Genomic DNA, 24,019 nt, shown 5'->3' on the forward strand with positions numbered 1-24,019 from the left:
CAACATTCACACACTAGGGACCATTTAGTGTTGCCAATCAACCTATCCCCAGGTGCATGTCTTTGGAGGTGGGAGGGGCCTATCCCCAGGTGCATGTCTTTGGAGGTGGGAGGGGCCTATCCCCAGGTGCATGTCTTTGGAGGTGGGAGGAAGCCGGAGTAGAACCCACGCAGTCACGGGGAGAACATGCAAACTCCACACAGAAAGATCCTGAGGCTGGGATTGAACCCAGGACTACTCAGGACCTTCGTATTGTGAGGCAGACGCACTAACCCCTCTACCACCGTGCTCGGGTTCATATAGTGTATGAGAATATTTGACATATGGTGTATGAGAATATTTGACATATAGTATATGAGAATATTTGACATATGGTGTATGAGAATATTTGACATATAGTGTATGAGAATATTTGACATATAGTGTATGAGAATATTTGACATATAGTGTATGAGAATATTTGACATATAGTGTATGAGAATATTTGACATATGGTGTATGAGAATATTTGACATATAGTGTATGAGAATATTTGACATATGGTGTATGAGAATATTTGACATATGGTGTATGAGAATATTTGACATATAGTATATGAGAATATTTGACATATAGTGTATGAGAATATTTGACATATGGTGTATGAGAATATTTGACATGGTGTATGAGAATATTTGACATATAGTATATGAGAATATTTGACAGAGTATATGAGAATATTTGACATATAGTGTATGAGAATATTTGACATATGGTGTATGAGAATATTTGACATTGGTGTATGAGAATATTTGACATATAGTATATGAGAATATTTGACATATAGTGTATGAGAATATTTGACGTATACTGTATGAGAATATTTGTCATATGGTGTATGAGAATATTTGACATATAGTATATGAGAATATTTGACAGAGTATATGAGAATATTTGACATATGGTGTATGAGAATATTTGACATATAGTGTATGAGAATATTTGACATATAGTGTATGAGAATATTTGACATATAGTATATGAGAATATTTGACATATGGTGTATGAGAATATTTGACATATGGTGTATGAGAATATTTGACATATAGTGTATGAGAATATTTGACATATAGTGTATGAGAATATTTGACATATGGTGTATGAGAATATTTGACATATGGTGTATGAGAATATTTGACATATGGTGTATGAGAATATTTGACATATAGTATATGAGAATATTTGACATATGGTGTATGAGAATATTTGACATATGGTGTATGAGAATATTTGACATATGGTGTATGAGAATATTTGACATAGAGTATATGAGAATATTTGACATATACTGTATGAGAATATTTGACATATGGTGTATGAGACTATTTGACATATAGTGTATGAGAATATTTGACATATAGTATATGAGAATATTTGACATATAGTGTATGAGAATATTTGACATATACTGTATGAGAATATTTGACATATAGTATATGAGAATATTTGACATATAGTGTATGAGAATATTTGACATATGGTGTATGAGAATATTTGACATATGGTGTATGAGAATATTTGACATATAGTATATGAGAATATTTGACATATAGTGTATGAGAATATTTGACATATGGTGTATGAGAATATTTGACAGAGTATATGAGAATATTTGACATATAGTGTATGAGAATATTTGACATATAGTGTATGAGAATATTTGACATATGGTGTATGAGAATATTTGACATAGTATATGAGAATATTTGACATATAGTGTATAAGAATATTTGACATATGGTGTATGAAAATATTTGATATATAGTATATGAGAATATTTGACATATGGTGTATGTGAATGTTGTCTGTCTATCTGTGTTGGCCCTGCGATGAGGTGGCGACTTGTCCAGGGTGTACCCCGCCTTCCGCCCGATTGTAGCTGAGATAGGCTCCAGCGCCCCCCTGTGACCCCAAAAGGGAATAAGCGGTAGAAAATGGATGGATGGATGTATGAGGATATTTGACATATACTGTATGAGAATATTTGATACAATATATAGTGTATGGCATTTTTTGATATATAGTGTATGAGAATATTTGACAGATGGTGTATGACAATATTTGATATATACTGTACGATGAGGTGGCGACTTGTCCAGGGTGTACCCCGCCTTCTGCCCGATTGTAGCTGAGATAGGCTCCAGCACCCCCGCGACCCCGAAGGGAATAAGCGGTAGAAAATGGATGGATGAGAATATTTGACATATTCTGTATGAGATATTTGACATATGGTGAATGAGAATATTTGACATATAGCGTATGAGAATATTTGACATGTGGTGTATGAGAATATTTGACATGTGGTGTATGAGAATATTTTCAACATGTTTCTACAGAGCGATGCCTTCGGTAGTTTGCGCTCTGTCAAGAACCTGAGGCGATCCAACAGCACCACTCTAGTCAACCAGCACACCCATGCTGCTCTCAGGTGTGTGTGTGTGTGTGTGTGTGTGTGTGTGTGTGTGTGTGTGTGTGTGTGTGTGTGTGTGTGTGTGTGTGTGTGTGTGTGTGTGTGTGTGTGTGTGTGTGTGTGTGTGTGTGTGTGTGTGTGTGTGTGTGTGTGTGTGTGTGTGTGTGTGTGTGTGTGTGTGTGAGAGACGGACAACAGCTGGCGGGCCTCAGTGGTGTCAACAATGGAATCACTGCATGACAAAGAGCTGCTGCTGAGGTCGTGGGGTGCACCTCGGGGTCAAGTTACCCTCCCCCTCAAGCAAGTGGAGTCAGCACCACCTACTATCATCCTCCCGTACAGGAATGTGCTGCGTTCTGCACCCCCACATTAGTTTACCAGGCTGTTAGCTTGTTGCTACAATACAAAACTAGACTATGCAATCATAGGACAACATTGCATATGAATGCTAACAAGTACCAAGTTGTATGGTGCTTGATATATGCTTTATCTTACAGATTCTGTTTTAAATTGGCTAAGAAAGTTTGCAAGAATGCTAACGTCAACATGCTAACAGAGAACATGTTTCAGGTACCAAGTTATTTGGCTCTGAGGTGTTAGGCTGTAAAACTGGCGAAAAAAAAGTTACCGTATTTTCCGCACCATAAGGCGCCCTGGGTTATAAGCCGCGCCTTCAATGAACGGCATATTTCAAAACTTTGTCCACCTATAAGCCGCCCCGTGTTGTAAGCCGCATCTAACTGCGCTAAAGGAATGTCAAAAAAACAGTCAAATAGGTCAGTCAAACTTTAATAATATATTAAAACCAGCGTGATGTGGGCGCGCATGGAATCGTATATCAACATGGACGGAGCTGCGTGAAAAAAGCCACCCGGCCTCTTCGCGTAAACTTAAACTTACCTTAACCACTCGCTCATCTTTTCTTCATCCATCCCTTCGAGTTAGCTTTTATGATGACGCCGGCTGGAAAGGTCTCTTTTGGCAAGGTCTTCCTTTTGAATATCACCATGGGTGGAAGTTTCTGGCCATTAGCATGGCAAGCTAGAACCACAGTGAAGGATGACTTCTCATTCCCTGTGGTGCGAATATTCACCGTACGTGCTCCCGTTGTATCCACAGTGCGGTTCACAGGAATATCAGTTGCTGTGAAATAGTAATCCGTGTGCGGATGGAGAGATTGCGTCTTTTCATGAACCGGATCCCTGTCGTTTAGTAGGAGCCATTTTGTGGTCTTTACAGATGTAAACACACAAAGGAAATGAAGTACGATAATATCCGCGCGCTTTTTCTTCTTCTACGCGGGCGGGTGGTTGCTTACAGTAGAAGAAGAAGCGCTTCCTGTTCTATGGGGGCGGGTGCTTACTTTGGCGGTTGCTTGCGTAGAAGAAGAAGCGCTTCCTGTTCTACGGGGAAAAAAGATGGCGGCTGTTTACCGTAGTTACGAGACCGAAACTTTATGAAAATGAATCTTAATATTTATCCATATATAAAGCGCACCGGGTTATAAGGCGCACTGTCAGCTTTTGAGAAAATTTGTGGTTTTTAGGTGCGCCTTATAGTGCGGAAAATACGGTAGTATGTTATATTGCTAACGTTAGCATTTTAACAGTTAAGATGTTTTAAGTACAAAGTTATATGACTGAGGTCTTCGGCTGTAAAATTGACTAAAAATTGTATCATTTTAGAATGCTAACAGTTAGCATGTGTCAAGTACTAAGTCATATGACTCTGAGATGTTCGGCTGTAAAATTGGCTAAAAAAAGTTAGCATGCTAGAATGCTAACTGTTTGAAGAATGCTAACTGTTAGAATGTGTCCAGCCGTATTTTTCGGAGTATAAGTCGCTCCGGAGTATAAGTCGCACCGGCTGGAAATGCATAATAAAGAAGGAAAAAAACGTATATAAGTCGCACTGGAGTATAAGTCGCATTTTTTTGGGAAATGTATTTGATAAAAGCCAACAGCAAGAATAGACATTTGAAAGGCAATTTAAAATAAATAAAGAATAGTGAACAACAGGCTGAATAAGTGTACGTTATATGAGGCATAAATAACCAACTGGTATGTTAACGTAACATATTCAAATAACTATAACATATAGAACATGCTATACAATCTGTCACTCCTAATCGCTAAATCCCATGAAATCTTATACGTCTAGTCTCTTACGTGAATGAGATCAATAATATTATTTGATATTTTACGCTAATGTGTTAATCATTTCACACATAAGTCGCTCCTGAGTATAAGTCGCACTATGGGCCAAACTATGAAAAAAACTGTGACTTATAGTCCGACAAATACGGTAGCAAGTTGTGAGTCTCAGGCGTTTGGCTGCAAAATTGGCTTAAAAAATGAGCATGCTAGAATGCTAACTGTTAGAATGTGTCTAGTAGCAAGTTGTGAGTCTCAGGCGTTTGGCTGCAAAATTGGCTAAAAAAGTTAGCATGCTAATGTTATGAATGCTGCCTGAGGCTGAGCCAATCAATGGCCACGATACTTCTTCATTTAGCCATTTTTATGCTTGAAAATTCCTCATTTATGGCAAAATGAGGTAGAATATGCTCTGTTACTGATAACACAAAGCTAAGATATGGATGTTGTGTTCAGATAGTTGAGCATAAATGTAGGTAGATATTAGAGATGCGCGGTTTGCGGACACAACCGCGGAGTCTGCGGATTATCCGCGGATCGGGCGGATGAAATTAAAAAAAATAAGATTTTATCCGCGCGCGGGTCGGGTCGGGTGGATTAATTAGATATATATTTATTTTTATTTTTTTATTTATTTTTTTTGCGGGTGGCAGTTAAACCAATTGGTAAATATATATACATAGTTAAATGTTGTTACCCACATACGAAAAACGAGCAGGCACCTGCAGCATATGCCACAACAGAAGAAAAAAAAGAAAAGAGATGGACACTTTTACGGAGCGGAGAAGGGACGCCTCGCCGGGGTCCGGGACCGAGGCCCCTTCCCCCGAGAGGGCCCCACCTGGAGCCGTAGCTGAGGCGATCCGCGAGAAGGGCCCGACGCACATCCAGGGTCACCACCGCGCCCACCGCACCGACACCCCGCCTCGTCCGCCTTCGCCGCGGCCGGCGTCACGCGCAGCAGGTAAGCAGCTTACCTGCCCGCCACCCCCGTGGCCGGGGGCTCGTAACAGGGGTCACTACGCGCGCTCCGCCCGCGCAGCTTACCTGCCCGCCACCCCTGTTGCCGGGGGCGCGTAACAGGGGTCACTCCGCGCGCAGTGCGCTCACGAAAGGGGTGGGGCTCACCCTGGTTGATATAGAGAGCAGGACGGTGGCCATGGAAGTCGGAACCCGCTAAGGAGTGTGTAACAACCCACCTGCCGAATCAACTAGCCCTGAAAATGGATGGCGCTGGAGCGTCGGGCCCATATACCCGGCCGTCGCCGGCAGCGAGACGCGCTTGGAGGTGCGCTCAGCGCGGCTCCCATATGATTGCGCACTGGTGTGCGTCTGGGTCGTGACAGCGTGGCACGCGAAAGTCTGTGCTGCATTGGATCAGTCTCCTTTCTTTAACAGGCGAAAGCTTTATAACCTCAGTGAGGTTATAAAGCTTGCGCACCAAACACGAAGCAAGGCCATGGTGCAGGAGAACAAAGGACTTCTTTCATTTAAGGTTTGTGATAAACCATCAAACTCATTCGTTAAAAGGACTCTATAGTAATGTAAAGCGAATTTTTCTGGACATTATCATGCAAGAAAAGTTTATTTTTGGGACCGCGATCACCGCGTAATGATTTTTAAAGGTTACATTACAAACATTTAACTGTCCCATGTGATCAGCCAGTGCGATTGGAAATCCATGCTCAATTATTGCCTCCGTAAATAAAACTTCGGCATTTATCACATCCAAAGAATCTGTTTGGGCGACGAAAAACGTTGAAAGTTTTCCACTTGTATCGCTAGCAACGGCATTAGACTTGTGTTTTTTTGTCCCAACGTGGTCTTTTACATCGCTAATTCCTCCGTGTCCGATCGAAAAATCTTGTCTGCACAAGGTGCAATTCGCGTAGTTTTCACCCTTTTTTTTTTTTTTTAATTAATGAAAAACCCGGAATAGGTTGATGAAAACCGTACGAATTACGGGAAAACCGGAGTAGTTGGCAGGCTCACTAATGCCTTGCATCATCTATATTAGATCGGGCGGATGGCGGGCGGGTGCAGTTCTGATCAAACGTTACATCGGGTGGATGGCGGATGGTTGACGACTTTCTGACGCGGTTGCGGATGAAATAAATTGCCTATCCGCGCATCTCTAGTAGATATATATTGTATTGCTTTAGTATCTTTGATGTATCAATATGGCCGCCATATTCGTCAATAGATTGAAGTAGTGTTTACCAACACGGGTAAATGCTACAGCGTCGGTCTCACTCCCTCAAAAACCTCTGGATTGCGTAGGTACGTATGTGTGTCTGCCAAAAGTGAATACTTTCTCACTCTAGTAAAGCCGGCCAGTCCACTGGCTCAGGGAGCTTTTACAAGGGTGGGGGTGAGTCCAATGAGGGGGATACTTTTGTCAAAAAGGGGTGGATCTAACTGTGTGTGTGGCCCCTCCCAGTCCGGACCAGAATGGCGACTACCTGACCCTGCTGGACTACGGCGCCGACAGCCCAAAGAAGGTGGGCGGCCTCGGCAAGGCGTCGCCAGACAGAACCACATGGAACATTCTGGTATTCAAACACACACACACACACACACACACACACACACACACACACACACACACACACACACACACACTCACTCACTGAATGTTCTTCCTGTTGTGACAAAGGATGACCAGCCTCGAGCGACACCCCCGCTCTTAGGCGCCCGCGGCAGCGCCGACTCGCCCACCGGCCTGAAGAGAAGAGACGCCTCTGTGGCGGCCACCTTCACCGCCAACAACAGGTGGGCGGAGTCTGTTGTTAGCAGACAAGACATCCAAGGTGCTAACCAGCTAGCTATGGGGATGGCTAGTGAACACACTACTTTTCTAGGCACCGTCGGTACTATCGGGTGTGGATTTAGGTCAAATGAAACGGTGCCATGTTTTGATTCCTTTGTGAAATGTGATGTCACGTAAACAGTCAGTCAAGCAGCACTGAGAGCAGACTGTCATGTTGCCATTTGAACAGCAACAAAGCAAGAAAACACTGCAATGTAAAGTAAGGCTGCACTCCTTCAGAGCTCGCTAGCTTGATGCTAACTAACATTGGATCTGCCATAGGCAGTTAGCATTAGCAATTTTACATGGCGGTTTTAACACCTCCAAATCAGTTTTTGCCTGTTTTCTACACTTAAAACATTCACTGTCACCTGTTTTCTACTCCTAATACATTCACTGTCACCTGTTTTCTACTCATACAACATTTACTGTCACCTGTTTTCTACTCATACAACATTTACTGTCACCTGTTTTCTTCTCATACAACATTTACTGTCACCTGTTTTCTACTCCTAAAACATTTACTGTCACCTGTTTTCTACTCTTAAAACATATACTCTCACCTGTTTTCTACTCCTAAAACATTTACTGTCACCTGTTTTCTACTCATACAACATTCACTGTCACCTGTTTTCTACTCATAAAACATATACTCTCACCTGTTTTCTATTCATACAACATTTACTGTCACCTGTTTTCTACTCATACAACATTCACTGTCACCTGTTTTCTACTCATACAACATATACTCTCACCTGTTTTCTACTCTTAAAACATTTACTGTCACCTATTCTCTACTCACATTTACTGTCACCTGTTTTCTACTCATACAACATTCACTGTCACCTGTTTTCTACTCATACAACATATACTCTCACCTGTTTTCTACTCCTAAAACATTTACTGTCACCTATTCTCTACTCACAACATTTACTGTCACCTGTTTTCTACTCATACAACTTTTACTGTCACCTGTTTTCTACTCTTAAAACATTTACTGTCACGTGTTTTTTACTCATACAACATTTACTGTCACCTGTTTTCTACTCTTAAAACATATACTCTCACCTGTTTTCTACTCATACAACATTTACTGTCACCTGTTTTCTACTCATACATTTAATGTCACCTGTTTTCTACTCAAACATTTACTGTCACCTGTTTTCTACTCATACAACATTTGCTGTCACCTGTTTTCTACTCCTAAAACATATACTCTCACCTGTTTTCTACTCCTAAAACATTTATTTTCACAATTTTCCTGCTCATTTGTCAAGTATTTATTTTGTAACCGTCTATTTTGGCGAATAATTTTGGTGCTTAGCGATATTTGATGACGTTGCGGTCACATGACATACATATGTCATTTATATCCACTTACAAAAGATGCCTGCGTCGGGTAAGAAACATTTGGAATTGCACTGTTCTCACCAACATGGGAAAATCTGATACCGGTCACATGCGGGCAAAAAAATTGGATTTGACTAAATACGCACAATACCGTATTTTCCGCACCATAAGGCGCCCTGGGTTATAAGCCGCGCCTTCAATGATCGGCATATTTCAAAACTTTGTCCACCTATAAGCCGCCCCGTGTTGTAAGCCGCATCTAACTGCGCTAAAGGAATGTCAAAAAAACAGTCAAATAGGTCAGTCAAACTTTAATAATATATTAAAACCAGCGTGATGTGGGCGCGCATGGAGTCGTATATCAACATGGACGGAGCTGCTGAAAAAAGCCACCCGGCCTCTTCGCGTAAACTTAAACTTACCTTAACCACTCGCTCATCTTTTCTTCATCCATCCCTTCGAGTTAGCTTTTATGATGACGCCGGCTGGAAAGGTCTCTTTTGGCAAGGTCTTCCTTTTGAATATCACCATGGGTGGAAGTTTCTGGCCATTAGCATGGCAAGCTAGAACCACAGTGAAGGATGACTTCTCATTCCCTGTGGTGCGAATATTCACCGTACGTGCTCCCGTTGTATCCACAGTGCGGTTCACAGGAATATCAGTTGCTGTGAAATAGTAATCCGTGTGCGGATGGAGAGATTGCGTCTTTTCATGAACCGGATCCCTGTCGCTTAGTAGGAGCCATTTTGTGGTCTTTACAGATGTAAACACACAAAGGAAATGAAACGTACGGTAATATCCGCGCGCTTTTTCTTCTTCTACGCGGGCGGGTGGTTGCTTACAGTAGAAGAAGAAGCGCTTCCTGTTCTATGGGGGCGGGTGCTTACCTTGGCGGTTGCTTGCGTAGAAGAAGAAGCGCTTCCTGTTCTACCGGGAAAAAAGATGGCGGCTGTTTACCGTAGTTACGAGACCGAAACTTTATGAAAATGAATCTTATTATTAATCCATATATAAAGCGCACCGGGTTATAAGGCGCACTGTCAGCTTTTGAGAAAATTTGTGGTTTTTAGGTGCGCCTTATAGTGCGGAAAATACGGTACTTACAGTATCAACACTTATTAGGGTGCAACATAACCTAGTCAGCTACATAGCAGGGCTACACTGCAAGAACTGAAATCTAAGTCAGATGAAATATCTCAAATAAGGATGATATTTGCTTATTTTCTGTCTAAGATAATTCTTCTCACTACGCAGATTTTATGTTAGAGTGTTTTACTTGTTTTAAGAGTTTTGGTCCTAAATGATCTCAGTAAGATATTACAGCTTGTTGCTGAGATGTGATGACCTATATGACGGGGGACGGCGTGGCGCAGTGGGAGAGTGGCCGTGCGCGACCCGAGGGTCCCTGGTTCAATCCCCACCTAGTACCAACCTCGTCATGTCCGTTGTGTCCTGAGCAAGACACTTCACCCTTGCTCCTGATGGGTGCTGGTTAGCGCCTTGCATGGCAGCTCCCTCCATCAGTGTGTGAATGTGTGTGTGAATGGGTAAATGTGGAAGTAGTGTCAAAGCGCTTTGAGTACCTTGAAGGTAGAAAAGCGCTATACAAGTACAACCCATTTATCATTATCATTTATATTGAGTAAAACATGCTTGAAACTAGAATATCAAGTGCTGTGTCATCAACACTCACAAGTATAAAACTACTTTTTTAAAGTAATCATTTCTTACTTCAAGCATGAAAAAAAATTCATGATGCCGAGCGCATATCATTATGTCAAGATAATGGCACTAGCATTTACTTCATTTAAGAATATTTTTCAACATATTGATCAAAAAGATCTTTTTTTTCCTACCAAGAAAAGTGCACTTGTTATTAGTGAGAATATACTTATTTTAAGCTATTTTTGGGTACATTGAGGTTAGCTAATTTGACTTGTTTTGGAAAGTCTTGGCAAGCCGAATTTTCTTGTTCTATTGGCAGATAATTTTGCTTAGTTCAAGTAAAATACCCCTCATTTTTGTATTTTTTTTTCTTCTTGTTTTTGAACACTGACTTTTTGCAGTGTAGCCTGCGTCGAGCTCATAGAGCAAAACCCTGTGTCGGTGCGCGTACCGCTTTTAGAAAGTCACGTGACCGATCATGAGCTGTTTCGGTCACGTGACCGATACGCCAACTGTGTCGCACTGACGCCTCCTCTGTGCCCTGTGAGCGGCTCTTTTCTACAGCCCGAGAAATAATAACTAAGAAGAGAAATCGTCTAAAATGTAATACGTCGGAAAACCTTTTTTTATTTTTTTTATTTATAAAAATGTGTAAAAAAAATAAATAAAAAAAATTCCCAGTCCACAATCATCCACAACACGTTCTCTTAGATGTCCATGTTATGATACATGTTCACATTATTTATTGACTGTATCTAAAAAAGATACAAATATATTTTTATTTAAATGAAGATATGAAATAATCCTAAATGAAATACAATGACTTGGTTTATATTATTGTATATACTAGGGCAGGGGTCACCAACGCGGTGCCCGCGGTCACCAGGTAGCCCGTAAGGACCAGATAAGTCACCCGCTGGCCTGTTCTAAAAATAGCTCAAAGAGCAGCACTTACCAGTGAGCTGCCTCTATTTTTTAAATGTAATTTATTTATTTGCAAACTGGTCTCGCTTTGCTTGACATTTTTAATTCTAAAAGAGACAAAACTCAAATAGAATTTGAAAATCCATGAAAATATTTTAAAGACTTGGTCTTCACTTGTTTAAATAAATTCATTTATTTTTTTTACTTTGCTTCTTATTACTTTTAGAAATACAATTTTAGAGAAAAAATACAACCTTAAAAATGATTTTAGGATTTTTAAACACATATACCTTTTTACCTTTTAAATGTCTTCCTCTTCTTTCCTGACAATTTAAATCAATGTAAATTGATTTTTTTTTTCATTGTAAAGAATAATAAATATTTTAGCTTCTGTTTTTTCGACGAAGAATATTTATGAAATATTTCTTCAAACTTACTATGATTAAAATTCAAAAAAATTATTCTGGCAAATCTAGAAAATCTGTAGAATCAAATTTAAATCTCATTTCAAAGTATTTTGAATTTCTTTTAAAATTTTTGTTCTGGAAAATCTAGAAGAAATACTGATTTGTCTTTGTTAGAAATATAGCTTGGTCCAATTTGTTAAATATTCTAACAAAGTGCAGATTGGATTTTAACCAATTTAAAACATGTCATCAAAATTCTAAAATGTATCTTAATCAGGAAAAATTACTAATGATGTTCCATAAATTATTTTTTTAATTTTTTCAAAAAGATTCAAATTAGCTAGTTTTTCTCTTCTTTTTGTCGGTTGAATTTTGAATTTTAAAGAGTCGAAATTAAAGATAAACTATGTTTCAAAATTTGATTTGATTTTTTTTTCGTGTTTTCTCCTCTTTTAAACCGTTCAATTAAGTGTTTTTTTCATCATTTATTCTCTAGAAAAAACCTTCCGTAAAAGGGAAAAAAAATGTACGACGGAATGACAGACAGAATTACCCATTTTTTTTATATATATAAATGTATTTATAGTGTGTGGATGTGAGTGTGAATGTTGTCTGTCTATCTGTGTTGGCCCTGCGATGAGGTGGCGACTTGTCCAGGGTGTACCCCGCCTTCCGCCCGATTGTAGCTGAGATAGGCTCCAGCGCCCCCCGCGACCCCAAAAGGGAATAAGCGGTAGAAAATGGATGGATGAATAGCTATTCTTGTTTGAATCACACTTACGTGTAACTTACAAATGACAATATATTTATTTATTTAAGTGTGTATCAAACTGGTAGCCCTTCGCATTAATCAGTACCCAAGAAGTAGTTTTTGGTTTCAAAAAGGTTGGTGACCCCTGTACTAGGGCATCAAATCAGTGTCAGTTGAGTCGGTCCATAGGTTGCCTGTAGGGATTTTTAATGTCCAGCAGATGTCAGTATTTAGTGACACAGTATCGACACAGTATCAATACAGTTTTGCAATGTGTCGAAACGCTTCATGACGCCTCATCAACCCATCACTACTGTAGAGTTAAGATCATCACGCTGATGTGTTGTTGTTGGTCAGGAGCAACAAGGGCGCTGTGGGGAACTCCGTCACCACCATCTTGCACAACAACCACGCGGAGAAGCCGCTCACGCCTAAAAGCTCCAACCAGAGGCCGGCCTTCAGGTACGTACTTCCTCTCTCAGACAGGAAGTGTCCTCGCTGCCCTCCGGCTGGTGTTTGATTGGCGCTTCCTCCCAGCAACATCCTGAAAGCCACGGCCAACGATGACGTGTCTCTGGAGAACAGCTCGCTCACCAAATCCCAGAAGAACTTCTCCGCTTCCTCCAACAACAGAAGTCCGGCCCAGCGAGGCAGTCCTGTCACGCCGCGCCGCAGCGAGGTGACGGAGGAAGAGGCGGAAAGGTGAGGATGTCTGTGATTGTTTGCCGATGACGAGATTCTCCTGGCTGACGTGTGCGCCGCACCTTGAAGGTTCATCCAGCAGGTGAACCAGGCCGCCGTCACCATCCAGCGGTGGTACAGACGTCACACCAGGAGGCGCCTCGCCAACCAGGCGGCGCTCAGACACGTGCTGGACTGCAAGAGGAAGGTGTGTCCATGAGTTCGCTGTTGCACGCCGATGTTGACTCCGCCTCTCGTAGGAGTGGCAGAAGCGAGCGGAGGGTCACCTGGAGCCGCCCAGGGACGACCGGAAACGGATCCGTGACGAAAAAGCCCGGCAGGCGCGCCTCGCCGCCATCCAGGTGGGGGGGGAAATGTCAGGTGCAGCAGCAACAAACACAAAGTCATGTCTCCCTCTGCTGGCGGCGTGCAGGAGCTGCAGCTGAAACGAGCCCAGCAGCAGGGCGCACAGTCCGACCTGGAAAATGGAAGGCAAGGCGCCGTCGCCGGATGTAAGAAGCCGCCAAAGATTTACCCCGGCAACCCGAGTCCAAACTCACCTGGCAACTTCGGCCCCATGTCCCCGACAGACTGCAAAGCCAACAACACAGGTGTGTGAGAGAATGACCCACACCTTTTTTTCCCAGGGCCGATACGGACTACACTCAAAGTTGGATATAACTGGGCCCCATATTACGCAACATGAGGCTTGTTTACATGGCGGTGTACTAGCTCACCAGCTAACGTAGCTTGTAGGCCATTTAGGGCTCCTACAAACTGGGCTAGTTAGCACAGTATGGCTAAAGCTAGCAAGTTACGAAATTACTCTGCTCTAACTGCCCGGAGAAGAATTCTCACATGAACTCAAATGAAACATATTTGGGGAGAATCATTTACAATGAGAGTACATTTTTATTCTTAAATAAATACCAAAAAAATGGGCTCGAACAAGAAGGGAATGTTTCTCATGCAGGACAAAAGTGCTGGTGCTTGAACAGTGCCTATACTTTATCTACTTCATTATTATTTATCTACTTCATTATTATTTATCTACGGCAATAATTATTATTTATCTACTTCATTATTATTTATCTACTTCATTCATTATTATTTATCTACGTCAATAATTATTATTTATCTACTTCATTCATTATTATTTATCTACTTCACTATTATTTATCTACTTCATTCATTATTATTTATCTACTTCACTATTATTTATCTACTTCATTATTATTTATCTAATTCATTATTATTTACATCAATAATTATTATTTATTTACTTCATTCATTATTTGTCTCCTTCATTCATTATTTGTCTACTTCATTCATTATTATTTATCTACTTCATTCATTATTATTTATCTACTTCATTCATTATTATTTATCTACGTCAATAATTATTTATCTACTTCATTCATTATTATTTATCTACGTCAATAATTATTATTTATCTACTTCATTCATTATTATTTATCTACTTCACTATTATTTATCTACTTCATTCATTATTATTTATCTACTTCACTATTATTTATCTAATTCATTATTATTTATCTACTTCATTATTATTTATCTACATCAATAATTATTTATTTACTTCATTCATTATTTGTCTACTTCATTCATTATTTATCTACTTCATTCATTATTATTTATCTACTTCATTCATTATTATTTATCTACGTCAATAATTATTATTTATCTACTTCATTATTATTTATCTTCATTATTTATCTACATCAATAATTATTATTTATCTACTTCATTCATTATTATTTATCTACTTCATTATTATTTATCTACTTCATTATTATTTATCTACTTCAATCATTATTATTTATCTACTTCAATCATTATTATTTATCTACTTCATTCATTATTATTTATCTACTTCAATAATTATCTACTTCATTCATTATTATATATCTACTTAATTATTATTTATCTACTTAATTATTATTTATCTACTTCATTATTATTTATCTTCATCAATAATTATTATTTATCTACTTCATTCATTATTATCTACTTCAATCATTATTATTTATCTACTTCATTCATTATTATTTATCTACTTCAATAATTATTTATCTACTTCATTCATTATTATATATCTACTTAATTAATTATTATTTATCTACTTCATTATTATTTATCTACTTCATTATTATTTATCTACGGCAATAATTATTATTTATCTACTTCATTTATTATTATTTATCTACTTCACTATTTTGTATCTACTTCATTCATTATTATTTATGTACTTCACTATTATTTATCTAATTCATTATTATTTATCTACTTCATTATTATTTATCTACATCAATAATTATTATTTATTTACTTCATTCATTATTTGTCTACTTCATTTATTATTTATCTACTTCATTCATTATTATTTATCTATGTCAATAATTATTATTTATCTACTTCATTCATTATTATTTATCTTCTTCATTATTTATCTACATCAATAATTATTTATCTACTTCATTCATTATTATTTATCTACTTCATTATTATTTATCTACTTCATTCATTATTATTATCTACTTCAATCATTATTATTTATCTACTTCAATCATTATTATTTATCTACTTCATTCATTATTATTTATCTACTTCTATCATTATTATTTATCTACTTCATTCATTATTATTTATCTACTTCATTCATTATTATTTATCTACTTCATTCATTATTATATATCTACTTAATTAATTATTATTTATCTACTTCATTATTATTTATCTACATCAATACTTATTATTTATCTACTTCATTATTATTTATCTTCATCAATAAGTATTATTTATCTACTTCATTCATTATTATTCATCTTCATCAATCATTATTATTTATCTACTTCATTATTATTTATCTACTTCATTATTATTCATCTACGTCAATAAATATTTATCTACTTCATTATTATTTATCTACATCAATAATTATTATTTATCTACTTCATAAATAGTATAAAAACTAGTATTTTGCATTAGTTTAAAAATACTAAATACTGGTATAATGTGTGTATATATTGTATCTGTGGATGTAGTTCTATAATGTTTTTAAATATTACATACTGGTATCATATGTGTATATATTGTATCTGCAGGTGGAGTTTTGTTGTAGTTGTAAAAAAAACAAAAAACAGACAGATACAGATTTAAAAAAAGTCAGATACCGATATAAGTCAAAATCCCAAACATTGGTGGCGATAATTGGTGGATTTCTTGTGCGAGATATGGTGCTGACACGTGATGATGTCTGCAGACTTCCATCTGAGTGTTGAAGCCGACGTGAGTGAACTCAGCTTCAGAGCAGCGTCTCCGGCTGTGTCCAATCACAGAGCCTCGCCATGTTTCCAGGTAAGCGGCGGTGGCTCCTCCTCAACCTCCTGGCGACTCCTTAATAACAAGTCTTCTGGATTCACCACGTGTCTTTGTTGGTGTAGGAGCGCGTCACGGAGGACGATGAGCAACATCAGGACAGGAAGTTGACGCGTCAGGCGAGAAGTCGCTTGTCTCGCCTCGCCATCACCAGCACCAGCGCTTGTGATGTATGTGTTTCATGGACTTTTCTAGAACACTGAACAGCCAGGCCGTGACAGCGCGTACACTAGAGATGCGCGGTTTGCGGGCACAACCGCGGAGTCCGCGGATTATCCGCGGATCGGGCGGATGAAATTAAAAAAAATTAGATTTTATCCACGGGTCGGGTCGGATCGGGTCGGGCGATTGAAATTAAAAAAAATTAGATTTTAAATAGATTCAGGCGGGTGGCAGTTAAACCAATTGTTAAATATATATACATAGTTAAATGTTGTTACCCACATACGAAAAACGAGCAGGCACCTGCAGCATATGCCACAACAGAAGAAAAAAAAAAAAAGAGATGGACACTTTTACGGAGCGGAGAAGGGACGCCTCGCCGGGGTCCGGGACCGAGGCCCCTTCCCCCGAGAGGGCCCCACCGGGAGCCGTAGCTGAGGCGATCCGCGAGAAGGGCCCGACGCACGTCCAGGGTCACTACCGCGCCCACCGCACCGACACCCCGCCTCGTCCGCCTTCGCCGCGGCCGGCGTCACGCGCAGCAGGTAAGCAGCTTACCTGCCCGCCACCCCTGTTGCCGGGGGCGCGTAACAGGGGTCACTCCGCGCGCAGTGCGCTCACGAAAGGGGTGGGGCTCACCCTGGTTGATATAGAGAGCAGGACGGTGGCCATGGAAGTCGGAACCCGCTAAGGAGTGTGTAACAACCCACCTGCCGAATCAACTAGCCCTGAAAATGGATGGCGCTGGAGCGTCGGGCCCATATACCCGGCCGTCGCCGGCAGCGAGACGCGCTTGGAGGTGCGCTCAGCGCGGCTCCCATATGATTGCGCACTGGTGTGCGTCTGGGTCGTGACAGCGTGGCACGCGAAAGTCTGTGCTGCATTGGATCAGTCTCCTTTCTTTAACAGGCAAAAGCTTTATAACCTCACCATACCTGCCAACTTTTGAAATCAGAAAAACCTAGTAGCCAGGGTCCAAGGGCCGCAGGCCCCGGTAGGTCCAGGACAAAGTCCTGGTGGAGGGTTCAGGGCTTCGCCCCCCGACGCAAAATGATTATTAGCATTCAGACAGGTTAAAATGTTGCTAAAACCATCACTTTTCTATCAGTCACAGTGACTTTTCAAAACAAAAATATTACAGCAAAAATCATATGGGTTGATTGACATGTTTATTCTGTAAGCTAACTTCAATAGTTTGAAATTATTTTGACAGTCAATGCCAGTTATCCTGTCAACCTTTCACAAGACTTCAATTTGTTAATTGAAAGTATAAACACTTTTTACAGTAAACAAATGGTAAAACAGTACTAAACAATTCCATTAAAAAAAAAATTGGTGTCATTATTAACTTTCTGTCCAAGCTTGTATAATCTACTGCCTTGTTCAATTGTAAAAAATATTCTGTGCCTAAAATTCACATTTCTATCACAATTATCATACTGTAAACATGGTAAGCTAACTTCATTAAAATTAATAGTCCTGTCAATAGCATGGAATTACAATTCAAATGTAGTTTTTTTGTAAGCCTTTCAAAAGAATTCAAAATATGAAAAATTAATGAAAATTAATTGAAGCCATCAGACACTTGAAAAGTGGCACATCACATCTCTAATGTAATCATTTGAACTTTTCAACAGAAATAGCACTGCAAAAATATTAAGGACATACTTCTGTATTTTGGTAGTTATGCTGTCAACATTTAACAAGATTTCTTCAACTTGGACTTGAAAGCATAAATAGTATAAACACTTTTAACAGTATGTCGTGCTGTGAAATACAGCCGACAGGATTGCGCACCAAACACGAAGCAAGGCCAAAGCGCATGCATGGTGCAGGAGAACAAAGGACTTCTTTCATTTAAGGTTTGTGATAAATCATCAAACTCATTCGTTAAAAGGACTCTATAGTAATATAAAGCGAATTTTTCTGGACATTATCATGCAAGAAAAGTTTATTTTTGGGACCGCGATCACCGCGTAATGATTTTTAAAGGTTGGATTACAAACATTTAACTGTCCAATGTGATCAGCCAGTGCGATTGGAAGTCCATGCTCAATTATTGCCTCCGTAAATAAAACTTCGGCATTTATCACATCCAAAGAATCTGTTTGGGCGACGAAAAACGTTGAAAGTTTTCCACTTGTATCGCTAGCAACGGCATTAGACTTGTGTTTTTTTGTCCCAACGTGGTCTTTTACATCGCTAATTCCTCCGTGTCCGATCGAAAAATCTTGTCTGCACAAGGTGCAATTCGCGTAGTTTTCACCCTTTTTTTTTTTTTAATTAATGAAAACCGTATTTTTTATCACTGCAACCGTAACCCGGAATAGGTTGATGAAAACCGTACGAATTACGGGAAAACCGCGGAGTAGTTGGCAGGTGCCTCACTAATGCCTTGCATCGTCTATATTAGATATAACGGGCGGGTGCGGGCAGATGGCGGGCGGGTGCAGTTCTGATCAAACGTTACATCGGGTGGATGGCGGATGGTTGACGACTTTCTGATGCGGTTGCGGATGAAATATTTGCCTATCCGCGCATCTCTAGCGTACACACACTCACACACGAGTGTAGTCCTCCTGGACTTGTCCTGCAAGCACGCTGGTTCATTGTCCAATTTCTCCCCCTGGTGGTGACTGTAGGAGCTGCAGGAGGCAGAGCTGGAAAAGCGAAGGTCGGCTGGAAGCAAGACCATGTCACTGAGCAACAGGAGTCCATCTTCACCCAGAAACATCAGCCCCACGGACGTCAAAGCCCAGAACACAGGTGTGTGTGTGTGTGTGTGTGTGTTCTTGTATTTCTACCCTTCTTGAGACATGAAGAAGGAAAAGTATCTTCCTTATGAGGAGGTGTGAACAAGTTAGGACATCACTCATGGTCCAAATCAGTGTTGGGTTAGTTACTGAAAACCAGTAGCTAGTTACAGTTACTAGTTACTTTATTTCAAAAGTAACTCAGTTACTAACTTACATTTAACTAAAATTTAATTTTTTTTGTGCTCGACAAAAGAAAAGTATTGAGAATGTCTCCATGTTAAAAACTTCTGGCTCCACCATGATGTCTTGTTAGTTGTTATGAGATTGGGGTGGATGAGATCTGCCCGGAGTTCCTTAAGGCTCTGGATGTTGTGGGGCTGTCTTGGTTGACAAGACTATGCAACATTGCGTGGACATCGGGGGCGGTACCTCTGGATTGGCAGACCGGGGTGGTGGTTCCTCTCTTTAAGAAGGGGAACCGGAGGGTGTGTTCCAACTATCGTGGGATCACACTCCTCAGCCTTCCCGGTAAGGTCTATTCAGGTGTACTGGAGAGGAGGCTACGCCGGATAGTCGAACCTCGGATTCAGGAGGAACAGTGTGGTTTTTGTCCTGGTCGGGGGACTGTGGACCAGCTCTATACTCTCGGCAGGGTCCTTGAGGGTGCATGGGAGTTTGCCCAACCAGTCTACATGTGCTTTGTGGACTTAGGGAAGGCATTCGACCGTGTACCCCGGGAAGTCCTGTGGGGAGTGCTCAGAGAGTATGGGGTAACAGACGGTCTTATTGTGGCAGTTCGCTCCCTGTATGATCAGTGTCAGAGCTTGGTCCGCATTGCCGGCAGTAAGTCGGACACGTTTCCAGTGAGGGTTGGACTCCGCCAAGGCTGCCCTTTGTCACCCATTCTGTTCATAACCTTTATGGACAGAATTTCTAGGCGCAGTCAAGGCGTTGAGGGGATCTGGTTTGGTGGCTGCAGGATTAGGTCTCTGCTATTTGCAGATGATGTGGTCCTGATGGCTTCATCTGGCCAGGATCTTCAGCTCTCACTGGATCGGTTCGCAGCCGAGTGTGAAGCGACTGGGATGAGAATCAGCACCTCCAAGTCCGAGTCCATGGTTCTCGCCCGGGAAAAGGGTGGAGTGCCATCTCCGGGTTGGGGAGGAGATCTTGTCCCAAGTGGAGGAGTTCAAGTACCTCGGAGTCTTGTTCACGAGTGAGGGAAGACTGGATCGTGAGATGGACAGGCGGATCGGTGCGGCGTCTTCAGTAATGCGGACGCTGTATCGATCCGTTGTGGTGAAGAAGGAGCTGAGCCGGAAGGCAAAGCTCTCAATTTACCGGTCGATCTACGTTCCCATCCTCACCTATGGTCATGAGCTTTGGGTCATGACCGAAAGAACAAGATCACGGGTAAAAGCGGCCGAAATGAGTTTCCTCCGCCGGGTGGCGGGGCTCTCCCTTAGAGATAGGGTGAGAAGCTCTGTCATCCGGGGGGAGCTCAAAGTAAAGCCGCTGCTCCTCCACATGGAGAGGAGCCAGATGAGGTGGTTCGGGCATCTGGTCAGGATGCCACTCGAACGCCTCCCTAGGAAGGTGTTCCGGGCACGTCCAACCGGTAGGAGGCCACGGGGAAGACCCAGGACACGCTGGGAAGACAATCTCTCCCGGCTGGCCTGGGAACGCCTCGGGATCCCCCGGGAGGAGCTGGACGAAGTGGCTGGGGAGAGGGAAGTCTGGGCTTCCCTGCTTAGGCTGCTGCCCCCGCGACCCAACCTCGGATAAGCGGAAGAAGATGGATGGATGGATGACATTAGTATTTATTTTAAATATTAAAAAGATGATACAAAAATAACAATAGTAACAACAATGAATAATAAAAAAAAAAAAGCAGTATAAGTAAGTACCAATGATTGTCACACACACACTAGGTGTGGCGAAATTATTCTCTGCATTTCACCCATCACCCTTGATCACCCCCTGGGAGGTGAGGGGAGCAGTGAGCAGCAGCGGTGGCTGCGCCCGGGAATCATTTTTGGTGATTTAACCCCCAATTCCAACCCTCCCATTTTATAGTCTTTGGTATGACTCGGCCGGGGTTTGAACTCACAACCTACCGATCACTACTGTATTTAATGTTGTCATTATGGTGGTACTTAATGAATACTTAGGTCTACTACACTACTATATTTAATGTTGTCATTATGGTGGTACTTAATGAATACTTAGGTCTACTACACTACTGTATTTAATGTTGTCATCATGGTGGTACTTAATGAATACTTAGGTCTACTACACTACTGTATTTAATGTTGTCATTATGGTGGTACTTAATGAATACTTAGGTCTACTACACTACTATATTTAATGTTGTCATTATGGTGGTACTTAATGAATACTTAGGTCTACTACACTACTATATTTAATGTTGTCATTATGGTGGTACTTAATGAATACTTAGGTCTACTACACTACTGTATTTAATGTAGTCATTATGGTGGTACTTAATGAATACTTAGGTCTACTACACTACTATATTTAATGTTGTCATTATGGTGGTACTTAATGAATACTTAGGTCTACTACACTACTATATTTAATGTTGTCATTATGGTGGTACTTAATGAATACTTAGGTCTACTACACTACTGTATTTAATGTTGTCATTATGGTGGTACTTAATGAATACTTAGGTCTACTACACTACTGTATTTAATGTTGTCATTATGGTGGTACTTAATGAATACTTAGGTCTACTACACTACTGTATTTAATGTTGTCATTATGGTGGTACTTAATGAATACTTAGGTCTACTACACTACTATATTTAATGTTGTCATTATGGTGGTACTTAGTGAATACTTAGGTCTACTACACTACTGTATTTAATGTTGTCATTATGGTGGTACTTAATGAATACTTAGGTCTACTACACTACTGTATTTAATGTTGTCATTATGGTGGTACTTAATGAATACTTAGGTCTACTACACTACTATATTTAATGTTGTCATTATGGTGGTACTTAATGAATACTTAGGTCTACTACACTACTATATTTAATGTTGTCATTATGGTGGTACTTAATGAATACTTAGGTCTACTACACTACTATATTTAATGTTGTCATTATGGTGGTACTTAATGAATACTTAGGTCTACTACACTACTGTATTTAATGTTGTCATTATGGTGGTACTTAATGAATACTTAGGTCTACTACACTACTATATTTAATGTTGTCATTATGGTGGTACTTAATGAATACTTAGGTCTACTACACTACTGTATTTAATGTTGTCATTATGGTGGTACTTAATGAATACTTAGGTCTACTACACTACTATATTTAATGTTGTCATTATGGTGGTACTTAATGAATACTTAGGTCTACTACACTACTGTATTTAATGTTGTCATTATGGTGGTACTTAATGAATACTTAGGTCTACTACACGACTATATTTAATGTTGTCATTATGGTGGTACTTAATGAATACTTAGGTCTACTACACGACTATATTTAATGTTGTCATTATGGTGGTACTTAATGAATACTTAGGTCTACTACACGACTAGATTTAATGTTGTCATTATGGTGGTACTTAATGAATACTTAGGTCTACTACACGACTATATTTAATGTTGTCATTATGGTGGTACTTAATGAATACTTAGGTCTACTACACTACTATATTTAATGTTGTCATTATGGTGGTACTTAATGAATACTTAGGTCTACTACACTACTGTATTTAATGTTGTCATTATGGTGGTACTTAATGAATACTTAGGTCTACTACACGACTATATTTAATGTTGTCATTATGGTGGTACTTAATGAATACTTAGGTCTACTACACGACTATATTTAATGTTGTCATTATGGTGGTACTTAATGAATACTTAGGTCTACTACACGACTATATTTAATGTTGTCATTATGGTGGTACTTAATGAATACTTAGGTCTACTACACGACTATATTTAATGTTGTCATTATGGTGGTACTTAATGAATACTTAGGTCTACTACACGACTATATTTAATGTTGTCATTATGGTGGTACTTAATGAATACTTAGGTCTACTACACGACTATATTTAATGTTGTCATTATGGTGGTACTTAATGAATACTTAGGTCTACTACACTACTGTATTTAATGTTGTCATTATGGTGGTACTTAATGAATACTTAGGTCTACTACACGACTATATTTAATGTTGTCATTATGGTGGTACTTAATGAATACTTAGGTCTACTACACGACTATATTTAATGTTGTCATTATGGTGGTACTTAATGAATACTTAGGTCTACTACACGACTAGATTTAATGTTGTCATTATGGTGGTACTTAATGAATACTTAGGTCTACTACACGACTATATTTAATGTTGTCATTATGGTGGTACTTAATGAATACTTAGGTCTACTACACTACTATATTTAATGTTGTCATTATGGTGGTACTTAATGAATACTTAGGTCTACTACACTACTGTATTTA

The 24,019-nt window shown here is 39.8% G+C and overlaps 1 protein-coding gene across 2 annotated transcripts in view; it reads left to right on the forward strand.

The window, feature by feature from the left end:
• Nucleotides 1-24,019, forward strand: part of cep131 (centrosomal protein 131) — a 42,113-nt gene that overhangs the window by 2,344 nt on the left and 15,750 nt on the right. For both annotated transcript variants that reach the window (XM_061926808.1, XM_061926809.1), the window contains exons 3-13: nucleotides 2,376-2,467; nucleotides 7,043-7,154; nucleotides 7,259-7,374; nucleotides 12,866-12,970; nucleotides 13,046-13,210; nucleotides 13,280-13,397; nucleotides 13,450-13,551; nucleotides 13,623-13,800; nucleotides 16,473-16,567; nucleotides 16,654-16,758; nucleotides 19,393-19,516. In XM_061926808.1, the coding sequence (XP_061782792.1) occupies nucleotides 2,376-2,467; nucleotides 7,043-7,154; nucleotides 7,259-7,374; nucleotides 12,866-12,970; nucleotides 13,046-13,210; nucleotides 13,280-13,397; nucleotides 13,450-13,551; nucleotides 13,623-13,800; nucleotides 16,473-16,567; nucleotides 16,654-16,758; nucleotides 19,393-19,516 (1,312 nt within the window). The remainder of the gene's footprint in view (nucleotides 1-2,375; nucleotides 2,468-7,042; nucleotides 7,155-7,258; nucleotides 7,375-12,865; nucleotides 12,971-13,045; nucleotides 13,211-13,279; nucleotides 13,398-13,449; nucleotides 13,552-13,622; nucleotides 13,801-16,472; nucleotides 16,568-16,653; nucleotides 16,759-19,392; nucleotides 19,517-24,019) is intronic.

The sequence above is a fragment of the Nerophis lumbriciformis genome, linkage group LG32 (genome assembly GCF_033978685.3).
Source record: "Nerophis lumbriciformis linkage group LG32, RoL_Nlum_v2.1, whole genome shotgun sequence".
NCBI lineage: Eukaryota > Metazoa > Chordata > Actinopteri > Syngnathiformes > Syngnathidae > Nerophis > Nerophis lumbriciformis.